The sequence below is a fragment of the Sarcophilus harrisii genome, chromosome 1 (assembly GCF_902635505.1).
Source record: "Sarcophilus harrisii chromosome 1, mSarHar1.11, whole genome shotgun sequence".
Lineage (NCBI taxonomy): Eukaryota > Metazoa > Chordata > Mammalia > Dasyuromorphia > Dasyuridae > Sarcophilus > Sarcophilus harrisii.
Genome location: NC_045426.1, coordinates 92,329,936 through 92,353,698, shown reverse-complemented (window position 1 = coordinate 92,353,698; position 23,763 = coordinate 92,329,936). Strand labels below are relative to the sequence as shown.

At 38.3% G+C, this 23,763-nt stretch overlaps 1 protein-coding gene across 8 annotated transcripts in view; it reads right to left on the bottom strand.

Annotated features, from left to right (window-relative positions):
- The window catches only part of CARD19 (caspase recruitment domain family member 19), a 50,514-nt gene extending 33,666 nt beyond the window's left edge, over nucleotides 1–16,848 (bottom strand). For 4 of the 8 annotated variants that reach the window (XM_012543394.3, XM_012543398.3, XM_012543397.3 and 1 more), the window contains exon 1: nucleotides 7,322–7,400. In XM_012543394.3, coding sequence (XP_012398848.1) covers nucleotides 7,322–7,370 — 49 coding nt within the window. In that variant the 5' untranslated portion in view covers nucleotides 7,371–7,400. Of the gene's footprint in view, nucleotides 1–6,269; nucleotides 6,394–7,321; nucleotides 7,401–16,725 lie in introns of those variants that run through there. The other 4 variants (XM_012543396.3, XM_012543399.3, XM_012543395.3 and 1 more) reach the window with 3 other exon arrangements.
- Nucleotides 16,849–23,763: the final 6,915 nt, after the last annotated feature.

The following is a 23,763-nucleotide window of genomic DNA, read 5'->3' as shown; positions in this document are numbered from 1 at the left end:
AACTTCCTAAGTTGGAAGCTGGCACTCTACCCACTAAGATATGCAAATTCTAAAATTAGTATTAATAGTGAAATGACTGGGTAGGTCTATATGCCCTTTAAGTTTCTTTCCAGCTCAGACATTTTATGAGACTGAAATAATCAGGTATAAACTCAGAGCAAGGATATTCTGTGACATTCCAGTAAATGCATTTGGTTTGAGGTAATGACACCATTCAAAATTTCCTCTAGGTTCCAATGCAGGGACCCACAAACCAGAGCCTAGATTATAGGTTTTGTTGTGAGGGCTGGAGGAGAGGAGAGGCCCTGCATATGGTAGGCACTGTGTGGAAGAGAGGACAACAGTAATAGAGAATAGAATAGGGAAGGGCATTGGGCCACACGCTAAAATGCTGATTTTGAGGACAATCTTATTCAAATGGAAAAACAGCAACACTAAAGCATCTTCATCATTCTTAGGCTATCCCAAGCTGAAGTCTAGTCTCAGAGACCTGGGATATAGAATCCTAGAATATCAGAGCTGGTAGTCCAGATATTCATATAGAACATCCCCTAATTGAGCACAAAACTTCCTAAAATATCACTGACAAGTGACTGCCCAGGTTCTGTTTATATGTCCCTAGGAATAGAGAACTCAGTCTTATCAAGTGGTCTCATCTACTTTTAGACAGATCTAAATGTTTTGAGAGGCAGCTTGGTATAGTGGGTGGTGCTATAGAGTATCAAATGTGGAATCAAGAAAATCTGAGTTCAAATTGACCTCAGACATTTATTACCTTAGTAGGTTAGGCCACTTAACCCCGTTTGTCTCAGTTTCCTCATCTGTAAAATTAGGCCTAGAAGGAAACAGCAAACTGCTCCAGTATTTTTGCCAAGAAAACCCCAAATGGGGTCACAGAGAAGTGGATGTGATTGAATAACAAATAATATAGTGGAAGGAAACCTAGCCTTGAAACCAAGATCTGGGTTCCAGTTTAGCTTGACACACAGGAGGTATGTGTGTCTTTAGGCAAGTTGCCTTTAGGCAACTCTAAATCTATAATTTGCAGAGAAGATGCTAAACTGCAATGACAAAGGACAATGACAAACTCCCTCTTGGGAGTTCCCTATATCAATGAAAGCACAGATCCAGAATCTATCCCTTACCCCCAAATGTTTTGTTCTTAAATGAATGAAAATGCATTTATTAATCATTTGCTATATACTAAAAGCTATATGATCTTGAGCCTGAATCTGTTTCCCTGTAGCTCTGCCTATTGCTCCTAGTTTTAGCCCCTGTTGCCCAATGAAACAAGCTAAAATGTGTTTCATATAGTAGATTATCATATACTTGAAGACAGTGCTTGAGATGCTCCAGGTCTTGTTTTTACTCTAGGTTGAACATCTCCACTTCCTTCAACAGGTGAGGAATAGTCTTTAGTCACCTTCTGGCCTCCCTGCTCTGGCTTGTCAATGGGCCAAATGTATACAGCCAATGCTATAACATGAGAAATGTGAGACCTCAGTATATGATGTCTGCTTTCTGAATGAACAAGTAGGACATGAGGAAAAGCAAAATCCTATGTAAAAACAGACCAGCTATTCAATGATTCAACATTTTTCATTCATACTGATTCTAAATGGCCAGCTTTGCTGAGCTTGTTGGAGGTCTGCCCTTCTAGCTAGGTAGATGGAATCATTTCACCCTATTCTTCTCTAAACATCCTGGGTTATGGTCAGACTGGACTGCTATAATGTGGTGGTGCAAAAAAGATGCTATAAACTTGTCCCTTTCATATTGTGGGGGAGAGGAGGTTAAGGGTGTTGGTAGCCCCCGATCATTCTGGAAAATCCATATAAAATTTGTTTGGCCCTCCATATCATGGGAAAAGTCTGAATTTTCATCCTCTCTAGAGACCTTCTCACTCAGAATATTCCTATACCAAGCTGGTCCCATCCCAGTTCCTTCATTTTAGGAAGGAGCTTAGACCTGCCAACATTTATTAACCCCCTGGTTTTGTTTCTGCTTTTTTGTACTTCAATACTATACCTTAATATAACCCCCTCCCCCCCAGTTCCAATTTATGCATTATGTTTCCTAATTAGAATGTAAACTCCCTGGGGACAGGCTTTTTTTTTTTTTGCTTCTATTTGTATTCCCAGTGCTAGTTAACTTTAAAAGGCCAAGGTCTCCCATTTCACCCAGGGCCATCTCCAATCGTCCTGATCTATATCTGGCCATTGGACTCTGATGGCTCTGAAGGAAAAAGTAAGGCAGGTGACCTTTCCCAGTCATCTCTTCCTTAAATCCAATTCATTTAGATGTCATGGTATCATTCTCCCTGATAGCCTGATCCTCTTCTAGAACGAAGGACAAATAACAACCAACCATGGTGCCTAAGTAACCAGCTTGCCATTACAGTACCCACTACACCAATGTACCTGGCTATTCAATCAATTTGGAATTCCCCTATCCATACTATTATCTAAACCACATCTCTCCTTCTTATTTCCAGTCTTATCAGAACTAGGTGGTAAAATAGCTAGAGTACTGGAAGTTAGAAAGACCTGAATTCAAATTCAATCCTAAATACTTAGTCACTGTGTGATTTTGAAATCTATCTGCCTCATCTTTCTCATCTGTAAAATAGATATAATAATAGCACCTACTTCCCAAGGTGGTTGTGAGAATACGAGATAATATTTGTTAAGTCCTTTGCAAACCTTAAAACTACAAATAAATAATACATCATTATTTTTTATTACTTTGTATCATAATTTTCATCTACATGTTGAAATTCTGTATGACTTTTCATCTTTGTATTACTGTGACAAAGCTATACACATGGTTGATACTTAACAATAGTTAACATCAGAGCTGAAAAAGTCCTGACAGTATTTTGGGGTTCATAAGAAGCCAGTCCATTGAGGGGTCTTGATCAAGGTTTTAGAGTGAGTTAGTGACTTGGACCTAGTTCTTGCTAGCTCTTGCTAATATATTACCATACCTTCAAAAGTAGAATGTGATTTTGATTTGGGAAAAAAAATGGGAGGGGAAAGAACAAGTTGAGGAACAAACAGACCCAATATGCTTGATCTTGGGAGGGTGAAGTCAGGAAGAAATTTGATATATTGCTAACATAATATGCATCCATTAAAGTATTTTTTTCCTTGAATTTCATTAATATGAAGATACCAACTGAGGATCTAGCTAGCCTTCTTCCCTATGGGTGAATAAGCTTTCTCAAGGATTTCTTGAGGCAGCCAATCAAGCTTTGGTTATAAGAATCCTAAACCTGATGCCTCAGCAGGAAAGACAATCCAATCTATCTTTACATCTATAATACTTAAGAAAAATTTAAGAAATGAACCCATGCACCAATGGTCGAAAGGTTCTATTAAAACACACACACACACACACACACACACACACACACACACACACACCAGCTAATGGAACATAGATTGTTTAACTTTCTTTACCTGGTAAAATGAGAAGTGCTTTCTTTGAATTGGAAAAGCTGAGTTCAAATTCTACTTGTAATGTGTCACCTTGAATAAATCAATTAACCCTTCAGAGCCTCAGTTTAATCTGAAAAATTTAGTAATATTATGCTTGTCTCACCTACCCTGATAAGGCTGGGGTGAACAAATTGCAAATGTGAGTTATTATTATTAATATTACTATTACGTGAAAGCATTTCCTTTGCTAGGCTCAAGTTCATGAACAGGTTTATGAACTTAAATAACTCTTAGATGTAACCACTGGTCAACAGAAGCCTTGCAGTGAAAGTCTCTCTTTGAGACACCTAACAGTAAAGACAATAATATAATAGCTGGGTTGGACTTAGCATGTACCAACTCACTCATATCTAAATTCAACAGCACTCTTGGGTATTTGATGCATGCTGCCTTAAACATGTTTTGACAACTGGAATATCAGAGCTTGGAAGTCACCTGGTTTTCTCCATCTTTGTAATCTGATTCCCCTTGTCAGTAACATTGAGGGGTGGGGGTGGGGAGGTGGAGTTTCAACACTACCCACAGCATGTGAATACTGCAAGCTATAATCATCAGGCTTGAGCCTGAGCAAGTGTTTCTTATCCACTTTTTTTTTTTTCTTTGCATTTCAACCCCACCAAAGCAAGAGAGAGAAAAGAAGGCAGAAACTATGGTGGGTTAGCATGAGTAAAAATGAATAGAGATCTGTCTTTTGGAGAAGGATGAAGTCCTTGCAATTTCAAAAGATGGTTCCCTTCAAGGGGAAATCCTAGTCCCAACTGCAAGCAGTATAAAAATTGCTCCGGCCAACATTCTTATTAGTTGAATGTCACCATTCAAAGCAAAAGGTTTTGGGCCTGTTTTGGTACTATTGCATTATTTATACTAAAGTTTTATTTTGACTCCAGAGGCTATACCTAAAAAATAGTCTAGATTGGGGCTGGGGAAAGAGTAATGGTTTTAAAAACCAAATTCAAACTTAGGTTTGAATCTCAGCTCTTTGATTTAATGACCTTATGGTTTTCAGCAAGTCATTTCATTTTTTTGTGGCTGTCTGTTCCTTACTAAGATGAGAATAGTAATACTTACATTGTCCCACCTCTAATCAATTGAGTTGGGCAGAAGGGCCAAGAGAAAGGGAAATAAGCCACCTAAAGATTTCAATTCAGGGTGATTGGGAGAAGGGTAATGCCACAGGTGATCCCATGACATAACACTGGATTTGGAATTAGAGTACCTGTGTTCAAATCTCAATTCTATGTAACTTTGGGCAAGATTCTGGGCTTCAATTTCTTTATCTGTAAACTGTTAGCATCTAACCAAGTGATCTCTAGGGTCTCTTAGAGATTGGAGTCCATGAATAGATTTCAGTGGGTCCATGAACTTGGATAGGAAAAGAAATCTTTATTTTTACTATTATAACTATAATTGATTTCCTTTGCAATTCTATATATTCAATTTATGCTCTTAAAACATTATTCTCTTGCACATATTTAATCTGTTTCTTATTACTTGTTGTCATGAGGAGGAGGAAGGTAAGTGAGGAAAGAAAAAAAATTTGGAACACAAAAATCTTACAAAAATGAATGTTGAAAACTATCGATATTTACATGTATTTGGAAAACAAAATACTATTGAAAACTTAAAATAAAAATAAAAAAAAAAACATTATTTTCAGTAGTCCAGAGACTTCATCAAATTTTCAAAGGGATCCATGGTACACAAACACCAGACACAGATTTAAACAAAACAAAACAACCCCCCCCCCCAAATTTTATGTATTATGTATGTAAAATAGCCTGTAAACCTTTGAGCTCTATTTATAAGCTCAATAGATAAAACACATTTGCACATACACTCTATACCAGCTTACACTTATTATACTCTAATAACTTTGCCAAAACTTTTCAGTCAACAAGTTTTCCCCCAGAAGAATGGAAAAGTCAGTTTTCTAATGCTTAGGGCCAGAGTTATCCAGTTTCTAAGCATCCACATTGGGGCCAGAGAGAGTAAGGCTGTTTATTCCCTCTAGGTGAGAGAGAGAAGTTCTACTGTTCACTCGACTGGACGCCTATCCTCAGGAAGTTGGAAGTCACTTGTTTGACAACTGAGAGTCATCGATTTTCACAAATGTTTACTTTAAGTAATAGCAAAGGGAATACCCTGACGCCCGCAGTGAGTCAGACCCAGTTCTCTTTTTCCGGATGCAGCTGTCTGTTCCTGCTGGCAGAGGGATTCTCAAGAAAACCCGAAGCCAGTACCAACGATGCACTTGGGCTCTATGCCCAGTCCCAGCCCGAGTGACCAAAATGAAAGCTCACGCCGGCCCCGGCCACTGAAAACATCTTTCAAGTCACTGAGGAGTCGGGATGGGCGACGCCCGCACCTAGACACAACATACAGTCTACGTCCCGGGGACTGTGAGGAGATAGGAAAGGAGAAGGCTGTGCTCGCAGTCTCGCCCCACTGATTGCCCCCTCCCCTCCCAGAAGTGGAGCTCTCCGCTCCCTACTCCCTACCGCCACGGCCAACCCTCCTTCTCCGCGGGCCCTCGGCGGACACAGACAAACAAACCCCGCACGCACAGCCAAGCGTGCGCACCGCTGCGGGATACTCGGGCTACGGCCCCTTCCCTCTCCTTTCTCCCGGTTCCGATCCCCAGGCCTTGGGGGTTCTGCCAGGCGGGCCTGGGACCCCCTAGCCGGGGCCCAGCTCCTGCCTGTGCTCCCCGGACTGGTCCGGAGAGCAAACCTCCAGCGGGGTCGCACAGTCCGAGAAAGCTGCACTGACCTGACATGGTGACGGTGACCGCAGCACCAGCGGCTCAGGAGCCGGACAGGGCCAGCCCTGCAGACTTTCCTGTCTGTGTCCGGGCCCGGGCTTCCCAGTACGGGTAGGGCGGGGCCGGGCTGAAGCAGCGCGATCCCCACCCCCGGCCCCGCCTCCTCCTCCCCTGCTACAGCCCCAGCTGGCCTCGGATTACGGCGGTCAACAGTCCCTTCCAGGAATCTTGCCCTCCACCTCTTCTCCCTCTTCCCGGGACCCTGCCCTGCCCTCTGCTACCCCTGTTCCCTCGGACCTTCAGCTCGACCTTCTTCTCCATCCAATCCCTAACTCTCCCTCCCCCCAACTTGGGTACTTCAACTTCCAACCCTTCCCAGACAAGCATTGTCAGCCTGTTGGAACCCTCCTTTTCCAGCCTTTCTCCGTTTTGCTAGGTTGGCTCTCCTCTCCCCTTCTACAGTCTTCCCCAAATTACTACACCTCTAGCTTCCTCTCCACCCCATTCTCTCTCTTTGCCCAGTAAAACCACAGCTCCTAAATGGGCATTATCAGCTTGCCAAAGCAAGTAGATTCTAACGCACTCCACTGTACCATCTCTCGTCCCTAGGAGGGAAATCAGACCATGACCTATTTATTAGCACCTTAGTTTAGATTTCAGTCCCTAATATAAGGAAATCTAGCCTAATAACTGGAGCTGTCCAGTCTGCAAGGTGGTAAGATTCCCTTTCTTGTTTAGAGAACAAGAATGTCAAAACATCAAGTCCAACCCTCAATGTTACAAAGAAGAAAACTGAGCACTACAGTGGCCAAGTGTGCCAAAGGTCACATAGATGGATGTATTGGAGTTGGGATTTGAACGCAGGTCCAATGATCTTTCTACTATCCAAAAAGTCTTTTTTTTTTTTAAATCAAGAATTCTGAGGCTTAGAGTCCTATGTCAGGCAGAGGATTGGAACTCTAGCAACCCTTCCGGTTTTAGAATTAGCAGGTTTGCTAAGCAGGGACCACTCAGTTCTGATCCCAGTTCTAGTACTCCATCTGGGACCCAGAGGTCTCACCTTCAGAAGAAGAGAAAAGCTCTTCTGAATAAGGATGTCCAGGGTGCATGTGGCTACTTGGGTAGCTCAAAAACAGGAAAGCTAAATAGGGCAAAAGGAGTAAAAGATTATACATGAGTCAGTTCTTCCAGACCAGCCTATATGCAGCCACACCCAGGAGATGCCAAACCCTAACCTTGGCCATGAGCCATGAATACTCTGAACACACCCACTCAGTGTGACATGTTCATAAGAAAGAAGTGTTAGAGGAAACACCAAATAACAAAAGATTAAAATTGTAAAAATGAAAGGAAGCAATAACTCTCTTCCATAAATAGCTAACTAAAAAATAATGCGAGAACAAATGCTATTCCAAAACCCTCACAAAATCAGCCATATTCAAGAGGCTCCAGAGAACCACAGACATGTTTTTGTTTTTTTTTAATTTAATAGCCTTTTATTTACAGGTTAAATAACAATTTTTACAGCGTTAACTTTTGCCAAACCTCTTGTTCCAATTTTTCACCTCTTACCCCTCACCCACTCCCCCAGATGGCAGGATGACCAGTAGATGTTAAATACATTAAAATATAAATTAGATACATAATAAGTATACATGACCAAAACGTTATTTTGCTGTATAAAAAGAATCAGACTCTGAAATATTGTACAATTAGCTTGTGAAGGAAATCAAAAATGCAGGTGGGCATAAATATAGGGATTGGGAATTCAATGTAATGGTTTTTAGTTATCTCCCAAAGTTCTTTCTCTGGGCATAGTTGGTTCAGTTCATTACTACTCCATCAGAAATGATTTGGTTGATCTCGTTGCTGAGGATGGCCAGGTCCATCAGAACTGGTCATCATATAGTATTGTTGTTGAAGTATATAATGATCTCCTGGTCCTGCTCATTTCACTCAGCATCAGTTCATGTAAGTCTCCCCAGGCCTTTCTGAAATCATCCTGTTGGTCATTTCTTACAGAACAGTAATATTCCATAATTTTCATATACCACAATTTATTCAGCCATTCTCCAACTGATGGACATCCATTCAGTTTCCAGTTTCTAGCCACTACAAAAAGGGCTGCCACAAACATTCGTGCACATACAGGTCCCTTTCCCTTCTTTATAATCTCTTTGGGATATAATCCCAGTAGTAACACTGCTGGATCAAAGGGTATGCACAGTTTGATAACTTTTTGAGCATAGTTCCAAACTACTCTCCAAAATGGTTGGATTCGTTCACAACTCCACCAACAATGCATCAATGTCCCAGTTTTCCCGCATCCCCTCCAACAATCATCATTATTTTTTCCTGTCATCTTAGCCAATCTGACAGGTGTGTAGTGGTATCTTAGAGTTGTCTTAATTTGCATTTCTCTGATTAATAATGACTTGGAGCATCTTTTCATATGACTAGAAATAGTTTCAATTTCTTCATCTGAGAATTGTCTGAACCACAGACTTTAGAGAAGTGAGGGACTTTAGAGATGATCTAGTCCAGTCCTGTCTTTGTATAAAGGAGGAAACTGAGGTCCAAGGATTTGTTCAAAGTCATACAGGTTTTCAGGGCAGAGCCAAGATTAGAACCTGAGTTACCAGACTTCCAGCTCTGAGCTAGATCTTCTACATCATCCCAATGTCAAAAGGTTCCTATGTCTCTTGAGAATATAATTTTAGAGTCACAGAAATTTAGCACTAGAAAAACTTGAAAAATCATCTGATGTTCATAAAGAAAACAAGGCCCAGAAAAGTGAAGGTATTTGCTCAAGATCAGGGACATGACCACTTATTAGAACCCAAGAACAAGTTGTAATATATGTCTGTGATCGACTACTACTATACTATAAGAAATGATGAACTCATTGATCTTAAAAAGGCATGGAAAGACTTGCATGAAATGAAGAACAAAATGAGCAGAACTAAAAGGACACTGCATACATTAATAGCAAAATTGTTTGGGAAATGATTAAGCGACTGAGTCATTTTGACCATTACGAATACACAAATTAAAAATAAAAGACATAGAGATGTTATATGCATCCAGAAAAGAATTGAAAAATAGAAGGTGTTATAGAATAATTTAATATATAGACATAGATATATGTGTGTGTGTAATGGCAGTTATCTCTAGAGTAGAAGACAGGGAAAGGAAAAAAGGAAAAGAAAAATTTACATGATAATCTTGTCTATTTGGAAGGAATAGCAAGTTGTACATGATAGATTTGCAGTTTCGTATGCAATCATCTTTTTTATTGATCTGTGTTGTGGAAATGCTTGTTTTGTTTCCTGAATTGAAAATAAAATAAATTTAAAGGAAAAAACAATAACAAAGACTTCTGGTTCTCTGCCCAGAACTCTTTGCCCCCAAATCACATGACTTGACTCCAAAGAGAATGACAAGCAAGTGGAAAAATCATAGGATTTAAAGTTGGTAAGAATTGTAGAGACCTTCTAGTCTAACTTCTTCATTTTACAGATGAGAAAATGGAGGCCCATTGGGAGAAAGTACTTTGTTCAAGATCATAAAAGTAGAAATAAAAGTTGGAACCCAAACCTAGGTTCTCTGGCTCCAATGTTCTTTCCACCATATCAATAGAAGCAGAGGATGGCCCAATAAGCATACCAAGTACTTATAAATAAAGCTGAGGGCAACCTTAGTAGTCATTACTGAATTGCTAAATGGTTCAGAAAAGACTTCAGGGAACAAGCCTTCCTCACCTTACTTTGCCATACCAGTTCAGGTCTGGGTAGATGGAGGCACCAGTATTCTCACCAAATTATGCCATGTTGGGTCAAACAGCCAGATGACATGGCTTACTTCCCACCCACATGCTGATGTGTAGAACAGAGGTGGGAACAGGGTCTGGAGTCATAGTAGAGAAATGTTGGTTTTTGGAAGTGTAAGGGAAGCCTTAGTGACCATCTAGTTCAGCCCTCCTATTGTACAAAGGGGGAAAACCTCCAAGAGACCAAGAGAAGGAATGGATTTGCCATTGTCATGTAGCAGAGCAAGCACTAGAAAATAGTAGAAAGAACAATGGCTCAGAAATCAAGTGTGGAAGCAAGGCTTCCCTTCTCTGTGACCTTTTGCAAGGTTCTCAGCCTCCTCATCTGCAAAGTGAAGGGATTGACTAGACAGCCTCTGAGATATCTTTCAGTTCTAGATCTAAGTTCCTGGTCTCCTAATTCTAGGCCAAAATGTAACACAAAATGGAATAGAATCACAAGGAGAGAGGGCATGGTCTTAAAAGGAGCAGGTACCAAATCTGCATGTCCTTGGGATGCTCCTTGAGGTCAGCCAAGGGCAGATACTCACTCTAATAGCTCACAATGGACTCATTCCACCTCCTGAGGAGCTTTTTCTCATTTACTGCCATAATAGCAAAAAAGACCAAGTCATTCACCAGAAAATCTCCCACTGACTTTAGGATGAGGAGGCAGTGCTTCTAAGAAATCCAAAGACAGCTGAGACAGAAAAAAAAAAATCACGCATCATCTGTGATTATGCCTGGGATAAAGGGAAGCTAACCCCACTGAACTCTCTCGTCAAATGTAGAAATCTCAAAAACTGAGTTTGACTTGAATTGTAAATCTAGGCTGAACCTTCTAATGTGCCCTCAGGAATCAGAGGACCAGAAATATGGAGCTGGACAGGGATGATATAGACAATATAGAGATCATTCAGTGTAAAGGCTCTTAAACTCAACTGAGAGTCCATAGGCTCTCCAAGTCTATAGTTAAATTTCAGGGTAACTATGAAGTTGGATAGGGAAAAAAATGACATCTTTATTTTCATTAACCTTTGCTTTGCTTTATGATTCTGTTTAATTTTTTTGTTGTTGTTGTTCAGTTGTGACTGCATTTGAAGTTTTCTTAGCCAAGGTACTACACTGCTTATGCATCTCCTTCTCCAGCTCATTTCATTGATAAAGAAACAGAGTTAAATGACTTGCCTAGGATCACACAGCTAATAAGTATCTGAAACTGGACTTAAACTCAAGAAGATCAGTCTTCTTGAATCAAGTCCCAGTGCTCTGTTTACTATGGCATCTATCAGCTCCCTGCCTTTTAAAAAGTTTTATATATTAAAAATATTATTCTGAGGAATTCATTGGCATATCAGACTGCTTAAAGAGGTCCATGTCACAAAACAGGTTAAGAATGCCTGATATAGTCCAATCACCTCATTTTACATGGCAGGAAACTGAGGCCCAGAGAGATTAAATTACTTTTCTAAGATCATACAGTATAAAAAGGATCTGAAACCTACTCCACTGATGCCAAAACTAACACTTTAAAAATATATTATCTGTCCTATATTCAGGGGTGTGCTGATAAATAGTTAAAAATTGGCACTCAAAAATGCACAAAATGTTTTTATATTTAATCTACATTAATAACATTTTCACCTCATCTTGTAAAAATCTGATTAATCAATAAAACAACATATTAAACACTATTTTGTAGCCCTTGCCAATTTCTGGGGTGTAAATGTTCCTTTATAAAACTTAATCTGAGAATCTTTTGAGCTGATTCCAGCATACTCCTGTTTATGTTCCTCCCACCTATCATTTTCCTCCCACACCTAGGAAGATGGAAATAATTTCAGTATGTGTAAGAGGAAAGACAACATGGAATCAAAAGAACTGGGAACTATTCCCAAATGTCCTTACTTTGCTGGATGAGTGTCAGCAAGTGTCTGGGCGTCAGAAAATGAAAAATGAAAGAGGTTGGGCAAGGTGGTCTCTGAGGTCCTTTCCAACCCTGACATTCTCTGAGGTGCTAGTTGTTAAAAGAAATTCCTTGTTTTTCAAAAACAAAGTTTGCTATTAATTCTAATAATTAACAACAACTTCTGTGACTTCATTTTGAGCTCTAAAACAGAAGACAGTCATATTTAATTTGTGCTTATATGACCAATTGATGATAAGGGTAGAAGTAGAATCTTATTCTCATTGATTTCTTACATAGGTTAGAAATGAGAGAGAAGCATGACATGCTAAGGAAGGCTAGAGTTAAGAGTTCATATTTTCTAAACTGAAGGAAGCAATTAAATCAAATATTTAAAAAAAAATCCTTTTTCATGACAGGAGCCACAAAGCTATCTATGTCAGGAAAAGTTCCATATGGAACAAAATAGCCTGACCATGGGGATAGCTCAAGGTAGCCCATGAGCTTATCCTATATTTAGAAGGAAACTGACCTTTTGAGGTCATGTAGACCAATTGTGTCCAACTCAAGTGAAGACAAGGGCCACTAAATTGTATATAAGAATCTCAGTGGTCATGTATTGATTTAGAAAATTACATATTAATATTATCCATCTTTTATTGTATTTTTATTATTTTATTAAATTGTTTAACTGATTTTAACTGATTAAATATTTAATCTGATTCAAAACTGTACTTGAGAATGTTATAGAATACATGTGACCCATAGGCTGTGTCTGACATCTCTGATCTAGTCTGATGCTTTTGTTCTTCATTTGGGAATCTGAGGCCCGAAGAGGTCAAAGTCAAACAGATTTTAAGTGGAAGAGCCAAAGTTTTAACCTAGGTCTGTTGATTTCAGGTACATTTATCTTTTCATTATATAAATTCATTCATTCGTCAGATAAAGCCTGGAAGGGAAATAACCCTTTAATGTTCCTATAATCATATCATATTAATTTTTTTTCATTGGATACTCATAATTACTCTGGTAATGGGCCAAATCAGTGGTTATTATTCCTATTTAACAAAAGAGGAAAATAAGGTACGACAGAAGATGACTTGCTAAGATGCAGAAACCAGAGAGAAGTACCTTTTTCACAATCTTTGGTTTCTGGGATCTTGCCTTCTGTCATTTTGACTAGTGTCCTTGAAGTGCCTGGAGGTAGCTAAGTGGCACAGTGGATAGAAAGAATGCCAGATCTGAATTTAGGAGGACCTGAGTTCTAATGTGACCTTGGGTACTTAATAGTTTGCCCAGTTTAATAGTTGAGCAAGTCACTTAATCCTGTTTACCTCCATTTTTTTAATTGTACAATGAACTAGAGAAGGAATGGTAAACCATTTCAGTATCTCTGCCAAGAAAATCCCAAATGGGATTGTGAAGAGTTGGAAAGGACAGAACAACTTGGAGAATAGATGCAAGATGAGTTCAGGCTAGTGCTTAGTGGACTACAGTGGTCCACTTGCACCTTTTTGGTGCATCAATGGAAGAGCACCTGTTCATCTGCTCCATATTTGTATAAGACATTGGGAAAAATCTTCATTAATCACTATGAATGCAAAGTAAGTGCCTCAGGGTCTCCAGACTGGTAAATCCTTACCCTAAATTCTAGTATTGCTTTAATTACTAATTACATGAATGATTGTGAGTAAGTCATTTTCCTTCTCTCAGCTTCAGTCTCTTACCTCTGAAACATGGAGATAATATTGAGGGAGGAGAGAGTAGAGACAAAAAAATCACCATTTTCATTCCATTCCAGGAGAGATCAGTCTGAATACTAATCAAAGCTCAGAGATGGAAGCCTCAAGGTCAGAATAGAATTTGGATCAAAGGGATTATTGTGGGGTTTGGCCCCAAACAATTTAAGAAAGGACTTTCTACAGCTAATTACTGATAGGCAACTCATTTACAAGTTTTCACTTGGGGCAGAGATTTAAATCTAACTTTACTCCTAGAAGGAAAGGGGTTGTATGGGAGAGAAAGAAAGATTAAGAGAAGGAAAGATTCAAATTTATCTAGCACCCCAATATCTCCTCTTCTAAGAGAATGAAAGTTGCTTTTTCTGGATCTTTTGAGCTATTCAGGTACATTTTGGCAAAGATTTTAGATTTTGTTTAATTTTAAGGTAGGACTCTGGAAGACAGAATTTTCAGTTACAGAAATTCTGATTTTTTTCTTTTTTACATTGAGTTAGTGTGGTGTAGGGAATAGAATACTAGTCCTGGCCAGGAAGACCTTTATTCAAATCTTGCTTCTGACCTTTACTAGATTTATCACCAGGAGCAAGCCTTTTGTTTTCTCTGGGCCTCAGTTTCCTATCTGCAAAATGAGGTGATAATACCTTTATAACCTATCTCACAGAATTATATGTAAGGCTAATAGACCTAATAAAGGGCTTCCTGGACTCTAAAGTACTGATTGATGATCTTTGATCATCCAATTGCTAGTAACCTCCTTATGGATTTAACTGCTGCGTGTGTGTATGTATAAATATATATATATGTATGTATTTTTTTCACTTTATATTGATGCTGTATATACTTCTACATGCACTTGCTCTCTCTTCCATTGTGGACTCCTTGTATATTGGGATTATTTAATTCTCTGTACTTGTATCCCCAAGCTGGTGCTTGGGACATAGTGAGTGCTTAATAAATGTTGATTGATTGCTTGATAATAAAAACACCTCATTACATTAAATCCTTGAGAAATAAATCAGAATGCCTAGATTTACAGCTTTATTTTTAAGAATAAAAGAACTTTGTGTGTTTTTCATATATAATTTCTATTTCCCCCATTAGAACATGGGTTCTTCTATGCCCACTATGCATCCAGCCTACTGGGTCTGTATCCCAAAGAGATCATAAAAAACAAGGAAAAGAACACACATGTGCAAAAATGTTTGTAGCAATCCTTTTTGTAGTGGCAAGGACCTGGAAACTAGTGAATGCCCATCAACTGGGGAAATGGCTGAATGAATTATGGTATATATATATGTTATGGAATATTATTGTTCTATAAGAAACAATCAGGAAGATGATTTCAGAAAGGCCTGGAAAGACTTACAAGAACTAATGCTAAGTGAAGTGAATAGAACCAAGAGAACGTTGTACGCAGCAACAAGAAGATTATACCATGATCAATTCTAATGGAAGAGACTCTTTTCAACAATGAGGGGATTAAAAAAAAACACCAAAAACCAAAAACCCAATGAGAGGATCCAGGGCTATTCCAATAGAGCCATCTGCATCTAGAAAGAGAACTATGGAGACTGAATGTAGATCATATCATAGTATTTTCACCTTTTTTGTTGTTGTATGTTTGATTTTTTTTCCTTTCTCATTTTTTTCCCATTTTGATTTGATGTTTCTTGTACAGCATGATAAATGTGGAGATATGTATAGAAAAATTGCACATGTTTAACATATATTGGATTACTTGTTGTCTAGAGGAGGAGATGGGGCAAGGGAGGGAGAAAAATTTGGAACACGGGGTTTTGCAAGGGTAAATGTTGAAAATTACCTTTGCATATATTTTGAAAATATATTTATTTTATCTAATATTTTAATGTTATATAATATATAACAAATATGTAATAATTATAATATATAATAAACATGTACAATTTTAATATTTAACCATAGCTTTTAATTTTCAAAATAAAAAGCTATTATTAAAAAAAGAATGTGGGTTCCTTACAAAAGGGAGTTATTTAATTCTCTTTACTTGTGTTTAGTGTCTGGAACATAGTGGGTGCATAATAAATACTTATTGATTTCTTGATATAAAAACACCAGTCATTATACTAAATTCCTGAAAAATAAATTATTCTGCCTATGATTACAGTTTATTTTTGTGTATGAATGAACCAATTGCCATTTCTAAAATGGGACTTAGTGAGTCTTTTTTCTTTATCAGGAGACGCTGACCCATTGGCCAAGGGAAGTTTGAGTGATTTGCCTAAAATCACACCACTAGTATATTTTAGAGGCAAAATTGGAACGCTAATCCTCTGACACCAAATACAGTATTCTTTCCTTTTTACCATGCAGCCTCATACTTAATATCCCTGAGCTTCAATCTCCTTTTTTCTCTTTCCTTTCAGTGTTTCCCCTCTCTTGTAATTCCAGAGAAAAATGCTCCAAGGTTGGCAAGTTTAATCATAAACTCAGGTGTGAACTTTTGCTCTTGGTTTATAAAATCATAGGTAGTATAGATACGGTAAGGGTGGACTTGATTTTTTCACTCAATCCTAAAAACTAGAATTATGGGACCACCTTAAAGCATGAGGAAGAATGAAGAAAAAGAAGTCCCTCTTGTCACAGCTGGTTAACTTGAAGAACAAATCATAGAATTCTTTCACTTTCCCAACACAATGGGAGATTTGTCTAGTGAAATCCCTACAAATGTCAAAGAAATAGATCTGGGAAGAAAATCACAACACCAAAGGATGGGGAAGGAACAAAGTTCCCCCAATTAATCACCCAAAACAAATAAAAATACGTAGAAGAGAAAAAAAAATCTTCGAATGAACTTTGGAGGAGGAAAAAAATAAAAAGTACTTGACCTTTTTCTGTAAAATGTCTCCCTCATTTCCATGTCTCCCTGATTAGCAACCTGGGAGGTTTGAGGGGAGGGAGGGAGTCTTTGAACTTGTCAGTGGCCTACTCGTCAGAAGAAGGATTTTCTTGAAATGCTAAGTACTTACATTTTCTGCGGAACATCTTTCATGAGGCTGTAGAGCTCAGAGGCGCTGGACCCAGGACTGGCTAACAGCTGAGCCTTCAATGCTCCCAGGAAACCAGCCGTCCTTCTCCACTGAACTTTGGTGAGGTGAAAGTGAAAGCTGCTTATAAGGCTGGCTTTTACCAGCAGGGGGCGTGGGAAAGTGGGAAAATGCCACAGGTGATGAGGATGTGTCCTAATTCTACACTGCATCTTCAAAAGATGAGACATTATCCTATATACCATGACACAACGTCACTGACATTTACAGGAGTTATATGTGATGATAAAAGAAGGATGATATTTGCCCTCCTTCCTAAACATATTTGTTATGCTAATTGTTATTAAGAACTTTTTCAGGGAAAGGAGGATATGTGCAGACTGTAATTTCATTAGTATAGAAAATCCTTCTGCTGGATTTAGGTTAGCAACTCATCTTTCCCCTAGAGTTTTTTGGTTGTTAAGTCTCTTCAGTCATTTCTGACTTTCTAATACCCCACTTAGTGGTTTCCTTGGCAGAGATACTGAAGTGATTACCGGTTCCTTCTTCAGCCCATTTTACAGATGAGGAAACTGAGGCAAATAGGATTAAATGATTTGCTCAGAATTACATAGCTAGGAAGTGTCGGAAGCCAGATTTGCACTCAGAAAGATAAATCTTACTATTTAGCTATTGTCCTTCATTCTCGACGAGGACTAAAATGGCATCACTATGTTAGAGTGGAGTTACAGGATGTCTGACTATGATTGATCAGATCAATACAAGCTTGGAATGCTCTTCCACAGGTGGGACACAAATAGTCCCTATAAACATTTGGGGTGGACTCTCTAACTTTGTGCATCTCGTGTTTCTTCTGAGGTAATTCAATTCTGCTTTGCCCAGAGACATAGCATCTTCTCCAATGAGAGCACGCCATGCTGGTTGGTCCTGTGCTAGTGTTTTTAATGTTATGCAATCAATTCTAGAGTTATTAAAAGAGATCTTGAGAGTGTCCTTGTATTGCTTTTCCTGCCACCTTGTGAAACTTGCCATGTGTGAGTTCTCCATAAAATAATCTTTTTGGAAAATGTACACTAGTTTCACTGTCTGCAGTAGAGTTGGAATGCTTGGAAGTTTAATTTGAAAAAGGCCTCAGTTCTGGTATCTTATCCTGAAGGTGATCTTCACAATCTTCCTAAGACAATTCAAATGGAAGTGATTCAGTTTCCTGGCATGGTGTTAGTATACACAGGTATTTCCAGGCATACAATAATGAAGTCAGCACAATGGCTCTGTAGACCTTCAGTTTGATAGTCCAAGCTCAATTCTCTATTGATCCCTTGTGCTACCTAGTAGTCCTTTTAGAGCTTTAAAGAGCACTGATTAATTAAATGATTTGTCCATGGTTAGCTAATATGTAAAAAGTTATAGGAATGGAATCCAGGTCTTTACTGCCCCCTCCATCATTATTAAGGATATCTCATCACTGATATAAATATTATTAAGGATGTATTACTGACAAGACTATTCTTTCCACCTCCCAAATATTCCTAAAAACATTTTTATTGTATTTTTATTGTATTTTTTTGTATTATTTTTTATTGTATTTTATTGTATTTATTGTATCTGTATTCTGTACATATATCTATCTGTATTATATCTATCTGCATCATATTGTATCTCACTTAAGCCCTCCCTACTAGAAGGTGAGCTGCTTGAGGACAGGGAAATGTCAGTTCAATTTCTGTGTCCTCAACATTCAGCATAATGTCTTGCACATAATAAGCACTTACTAAATATTTGCTAGACTGAATTAAGAATGACATATTTACCAACTGTCTATTAGAAAGAGTGTTGGGATTATAGTCAGTGAAAGAAAGACCTGAATTTCAATCTCAAGCCTGTTACTTATTATCTGTATGACTGATGTCAGTTCTCTGAAACTCAGTTTCCATATCTACAAGATAAGGATATCCAGTATCTAGCCAACAAGGCTCTTGGGAGGATTCAGAGAGGCAATGTACTTCTTTGTAAACTTTAAGTACTATAGAAATATTAATGGTGGTGGTTGTATCTTTTAAGGCAAGTACTATTATATCTGTTTTAGGGATAAGGGAATTGAAAGAGGCTTTCCCAAAGTTATACAACCAATAAGTAGAAGAGTCTGGACTTGAGCCCAGATTTGATGAATCCCTTCCTGGACTTAATTTTTCCATTTTCCTGCCACCCAGGCTAAGACTTTGGAGTAAAAGTGAAACAAATGCCCCTCAAAGGGCTATGAAGTAGGTGCTCAAGCTGGTTACATCTTAACCACTCTTACACTGTTTATATCAGTAATAAAATAAACATTCTGAGAGAAATGGTTATTAAATAACAAATGTTTGGGGAGATTCCTAACCTTCCCCATAGATTTACCCCACCGAGGCTGGCTTATCTAGGTAGAGTTGTTGCCCTATCCAACTAGAAAGAATTTACCAAAAATTTTAATCTACAGTGAATTCTGCCCCATTGTGTTCTGCTGAGGCAGGTTTGGCAGGGAGGTAGATCCTTTGCTTAAAATGCCCAAGGCCGATTTGGAAGTAGATGATATAATCAAAGTCACATCTCTTCGACCTTCATTGAAATAGGCCCTTTCATTATAATATTTATTCTCAACTAACTGTTGATTATTCAGAGTAGATTGCCACCCTCAGAAACCTTCACTTTTCCAAGGGCATGTAAGCATTGACTGGCTTCCGTGAGGCATTTAATGTTTGAAAGTGTCACTGATCACTTTTATTAATTATATGCTAGTATGATTTATTTATCCAGAAACTGTCTCTCAAACTTTTTATATGTCATAAATCACAAAATCATGAATTAATTTATTCAGTTTTTCCCTAAAATAAACCATCAAATACCAAATAATAGAATAAAAGAAAACGAAGTTTAGGACTGTTACTGTATTATTGTAAGTATCCAATAAAAAGGGGAATTCCAATCAATCAGCCCTTTGGTTTGTTTTTTTCCTTGCCTGATAACAAATGCCTGTATATTTGGACACAGCTGAACAATTAATTGAGCTTCTCATCTTTCACTCAGATTCTATTCCAACCACATAAAAGTGAACACTTGAAAACATAGTTTCCCTGGAGAAGGGTATCTCATGTAACAAAAGGCTGATCATTGAGCCTAAATGAAAGAGACAAAAAAGGTATCAAGGAGCCTGGCTGAGGGAGCATGGGCCTCTCTCCAGGCACAGCTGGAGATGACTTCAATGTTATGATGGTCTCAGACAGCAGACATTTGATAAATAGCTGAATGAACAAATATACTTAATTCCACTTGTAATAGGGAAGTAAAGATCAGGAAAACGCGAAAGTATTTAAGGGATGGGGATTTCAAATGATCAGACCACTGGAGCCACAAGGTCATTCATCCACTGTCTTTTATGATCAACCTCATTTGGGTCTTTAGACTATGTTGGATGGTCAGGTGTAGAATCTCAGCAACTCTCTACTTGTTTGTGTGAGGATTCATTAAATGACTAAAGAAGTGATCTTTTCCTACCTGACCCCTTCCTCCCTTTCCAGCCTTCTTACACATCATTATTCTTCATCCCCTCCATGTTTTTATTCCTTGTTATTCCTCCTACATGATGTTCCCTGTACTGTGACATGCTGTTTTTTCTGTCTTACAATCTACGATTTCCTTCAAAACTCAGCTCAGCAGCAAGATAACTGCATAAATATGTATACATATATTGCATTTAATATATACTTTAACATATTTAACAAATATTGGACTACCTGCCATCTAGGGGAGGGGGTGGGGGAAGGAGTGGAAAAATTGGAACAGACGGTTTTACAAGGGTCAGTGTTGAAAAATTACCCATGCATATGTTTTGTCAATAAAAAGCTTTAAAAAAAAAAAAAAACCCTCAGCTCAGATAACATCTTCTGCAGGTTACCCAGATGCCAGTACTGCTTATTTTTCATCTACTGTAAGTAGCTTACTTACAGTAAGCTTACTTTTCATCTACTCTGTCTTGTAGGTACTGATTTATGTGTTTATTCTCTCTCTCTCTCTCTCTCTCTCTCTCTCTGTCTCTGTCTCTGTCTGTCTCTCTCATAGAGTAACATAATGCCTGGTAGATATCAAGAACTTAACAAATGCTTATTGAATGATTGATTGCATTTTTTGGGAAAAAAACATAAAATATGAAAAGCAGTACTTTTTTTTAATAGTAACACCACTCCCCTAAAATGTATCTATGTTGTTTTAGATCTAGTGCTGGAAGAGACCCCTCAGAAGCCATATCTTCTTAAAGTGGAGTTTGTGACCCCAAATGGGACCTTATAATTGAATGTGAGAGTCACAAAATTGTGATTTATTATCAGTAAATGTTTGATTTGTGTACCTCTTTTATATACTTATATACCTGACGTCATATAAAAATTTCTCAGGAGAAAAGGGATCACAAATGGGAAAAAGTTTAAGAAGCCTTGATCTAGCCCAACCCTCTCACTTTCAAATAAAGTTAAGTGATTTGTCCAAGGTCACACAAGAAAAATAGCACAAAAAGCTGCGTTTGAACTGAAATTTTCTGACGTCAAAGCCAGCTTTCTTTCCATTCTACCAAGAAGGATTCTTCTTGACTGGGGAATGGTGGAACAAAGTGTTGTATGAGAATGTAATTGAATACTGTGGTGCTGGAGGAGAGGAGGGCTGTGAGGAATTCAGAGACACAATGGGCAGACATATGAACTGCTGAAGAGGAAAGGAGGCAGAAACAGTAGAAGGTTTACAATGACCATAACAATAGAGTTGTAAGTAGGAATTCTGGCTTCTTGGATGAACAAATTCAGTTGAGGAGGAAACTCATTCAAGAGCTGACCTTGAGCAGAATGTCATTGAACAATATCCATCTAGTCAACAGGAAAAGTTTATTTATCAGGCAGACCCAAGCTGCTTGAAATACAGAGAGCTTTAGGGAAGGGTCCCTCAGTTACTACACAAAGTTCCTGGATCCCTTAGCTCTCCCTTTGGCGGATAAATTCAGTCTCTTTCCCAGCATTCCAGGCTCCAAGGACTAGTTCCCCTCTCCCAGTGGTTGTTATGATATCTCAAGTTGCTATGAACACTGCTGCAAGCTGTCTGCTACAGAAGTTAGTTGGCAAGGCAGATTGTTGCTAGAGCTTGCCAAGAATGGGATGCTACTCAAAGAAGCAGGGGGAGGCTGTGGAGGCCTGATTTCTTCTTAACAGGGGAACAGGGTCTCTTAACTAGACCCCCTTTGAAGCTATTCTGGGAATTTTTCTTTATGATCCCAAAGGGGAAGGCCTGAACTCAGTGTTTATAGATGACCCTAAATAATGATATATATATATATATATATATATATATATATATATATATATATATATATTTTTTTTTTTTTCCCTTTATAAGACAGAAGAATAAGAATTTTTTCCCACCTAGACTGGGTCAATAAGGAATTTGTATTTGTATTAGATTTCTTACCTTACTGGATTGTCTTGTCTTCCCCAGGGCTGTTCAGCTTTAATTGATAATAATTGACAATTGATCAATGGATAGGTAAGACTATAACCTTTGGAGACTAATCTCTAGGAAAGTTCATGTCAATTTTTTTCACAATGAATAGTAAATGGAGTATTTAGACTGACTTAAGAAACTTTGCTTTGTGTGAGAACTTCTCTCTCCACAAACATATACACATGTATGTAGCACATGTGCACACATGTATACACACAAATGTGCATTATATATTGTATATATATGCCTGTGAGGACATGCATGTATGCATGTTTATATACATGCTAATGTATAAAACATACATTTATCTCTTCATATATACATAGTATACATGTAAACACATGCATATATGTGTATATATCTATATTTTTCTCTATGTGTATATTTATATATGTTCTCTCTCCCTCCTCCCTTTCTCTCTCTCTCTCTCTCTCTCTCTCTCTCTCTCTCTCTCTCTCTCTCTCTCTCTTTCTTTCATTTCTATCTATGGGAATGTTTCCTGCAATATGTTTCTGTAAGTAAGTACCACCAGCAGGGTAGCTGGAGAGAAGTGAAGTTACTTGAAGGATAATCAGAGCAGAAGTTTAGACCATCCTTGAAAAGTAGGCTGGGAAACCGAAAGACAACAAATGTTTTCCCTGAAGGTCTAGCTGTTTCCTCTCTGTTACCTGTGGGAATAAAAAGTCAGTGAAGCATATAAAGGACAGGGTCACTCTGTTGAAAGGGTGAGCAGGCAGTCAGGTATCTGGCTCCCTCCTGCTCCCTCTACCACATGGTTTCTCTGGGCATGTTAATTTTGCCCCTTGGGGTGTAGCTTTCTCTTTAGCCATACCCTTAGCCCCTTCCTCCTTGAAAGACTGATTTTTCTTTCCAACCTGGCCAATGATGTTGGCTGCTGACTGGTTAATTGCCTGGTCTCTGTGACTCATTGACAAGGAAACCCTGTTAAAAGTATTTTTTTTCTGCCTTGGAAAGTTGTAAAAAATTAATCAACCCTGTTAACACCAAGCCCATAGCCAGAAATCATACTCTAGCAAAATACTAAAGTTTTCAATTTATTTCTTCTCCTAGGCTACTCTTAATAACCCATCATACTACCTTTATCATATTTGCCTAAGAATCAAAGTGACTTTTAAATATACAATGTATTTGAAAATCAAAGATAAGCCAGATGGAAGTAGATAGACCCAGAAGTACGTATCCAACCAAAGTAAGGGAATAAGTATTTATTAAGCATCTACTAATATATCACAACCTCTGTGATAAGTACTTTATAGATATTTTCTCATTCAATCCTTACAAACAGCCTTATGAAATGGGTACTCTTATATGTGTGTATATACATATATATTTCCCAATTGTATAGTTGAGGTAACTGAAATAAATGGAGGTCAAGTGATTTATCCAAGGTCATACAACTAGTCTGAGGTCATATCTGAACTCTGGTCTTCCTGATTTGAAGCCTACAACTTCTTATCTACCCACTGTGCCCATCAAAGAGTAAAG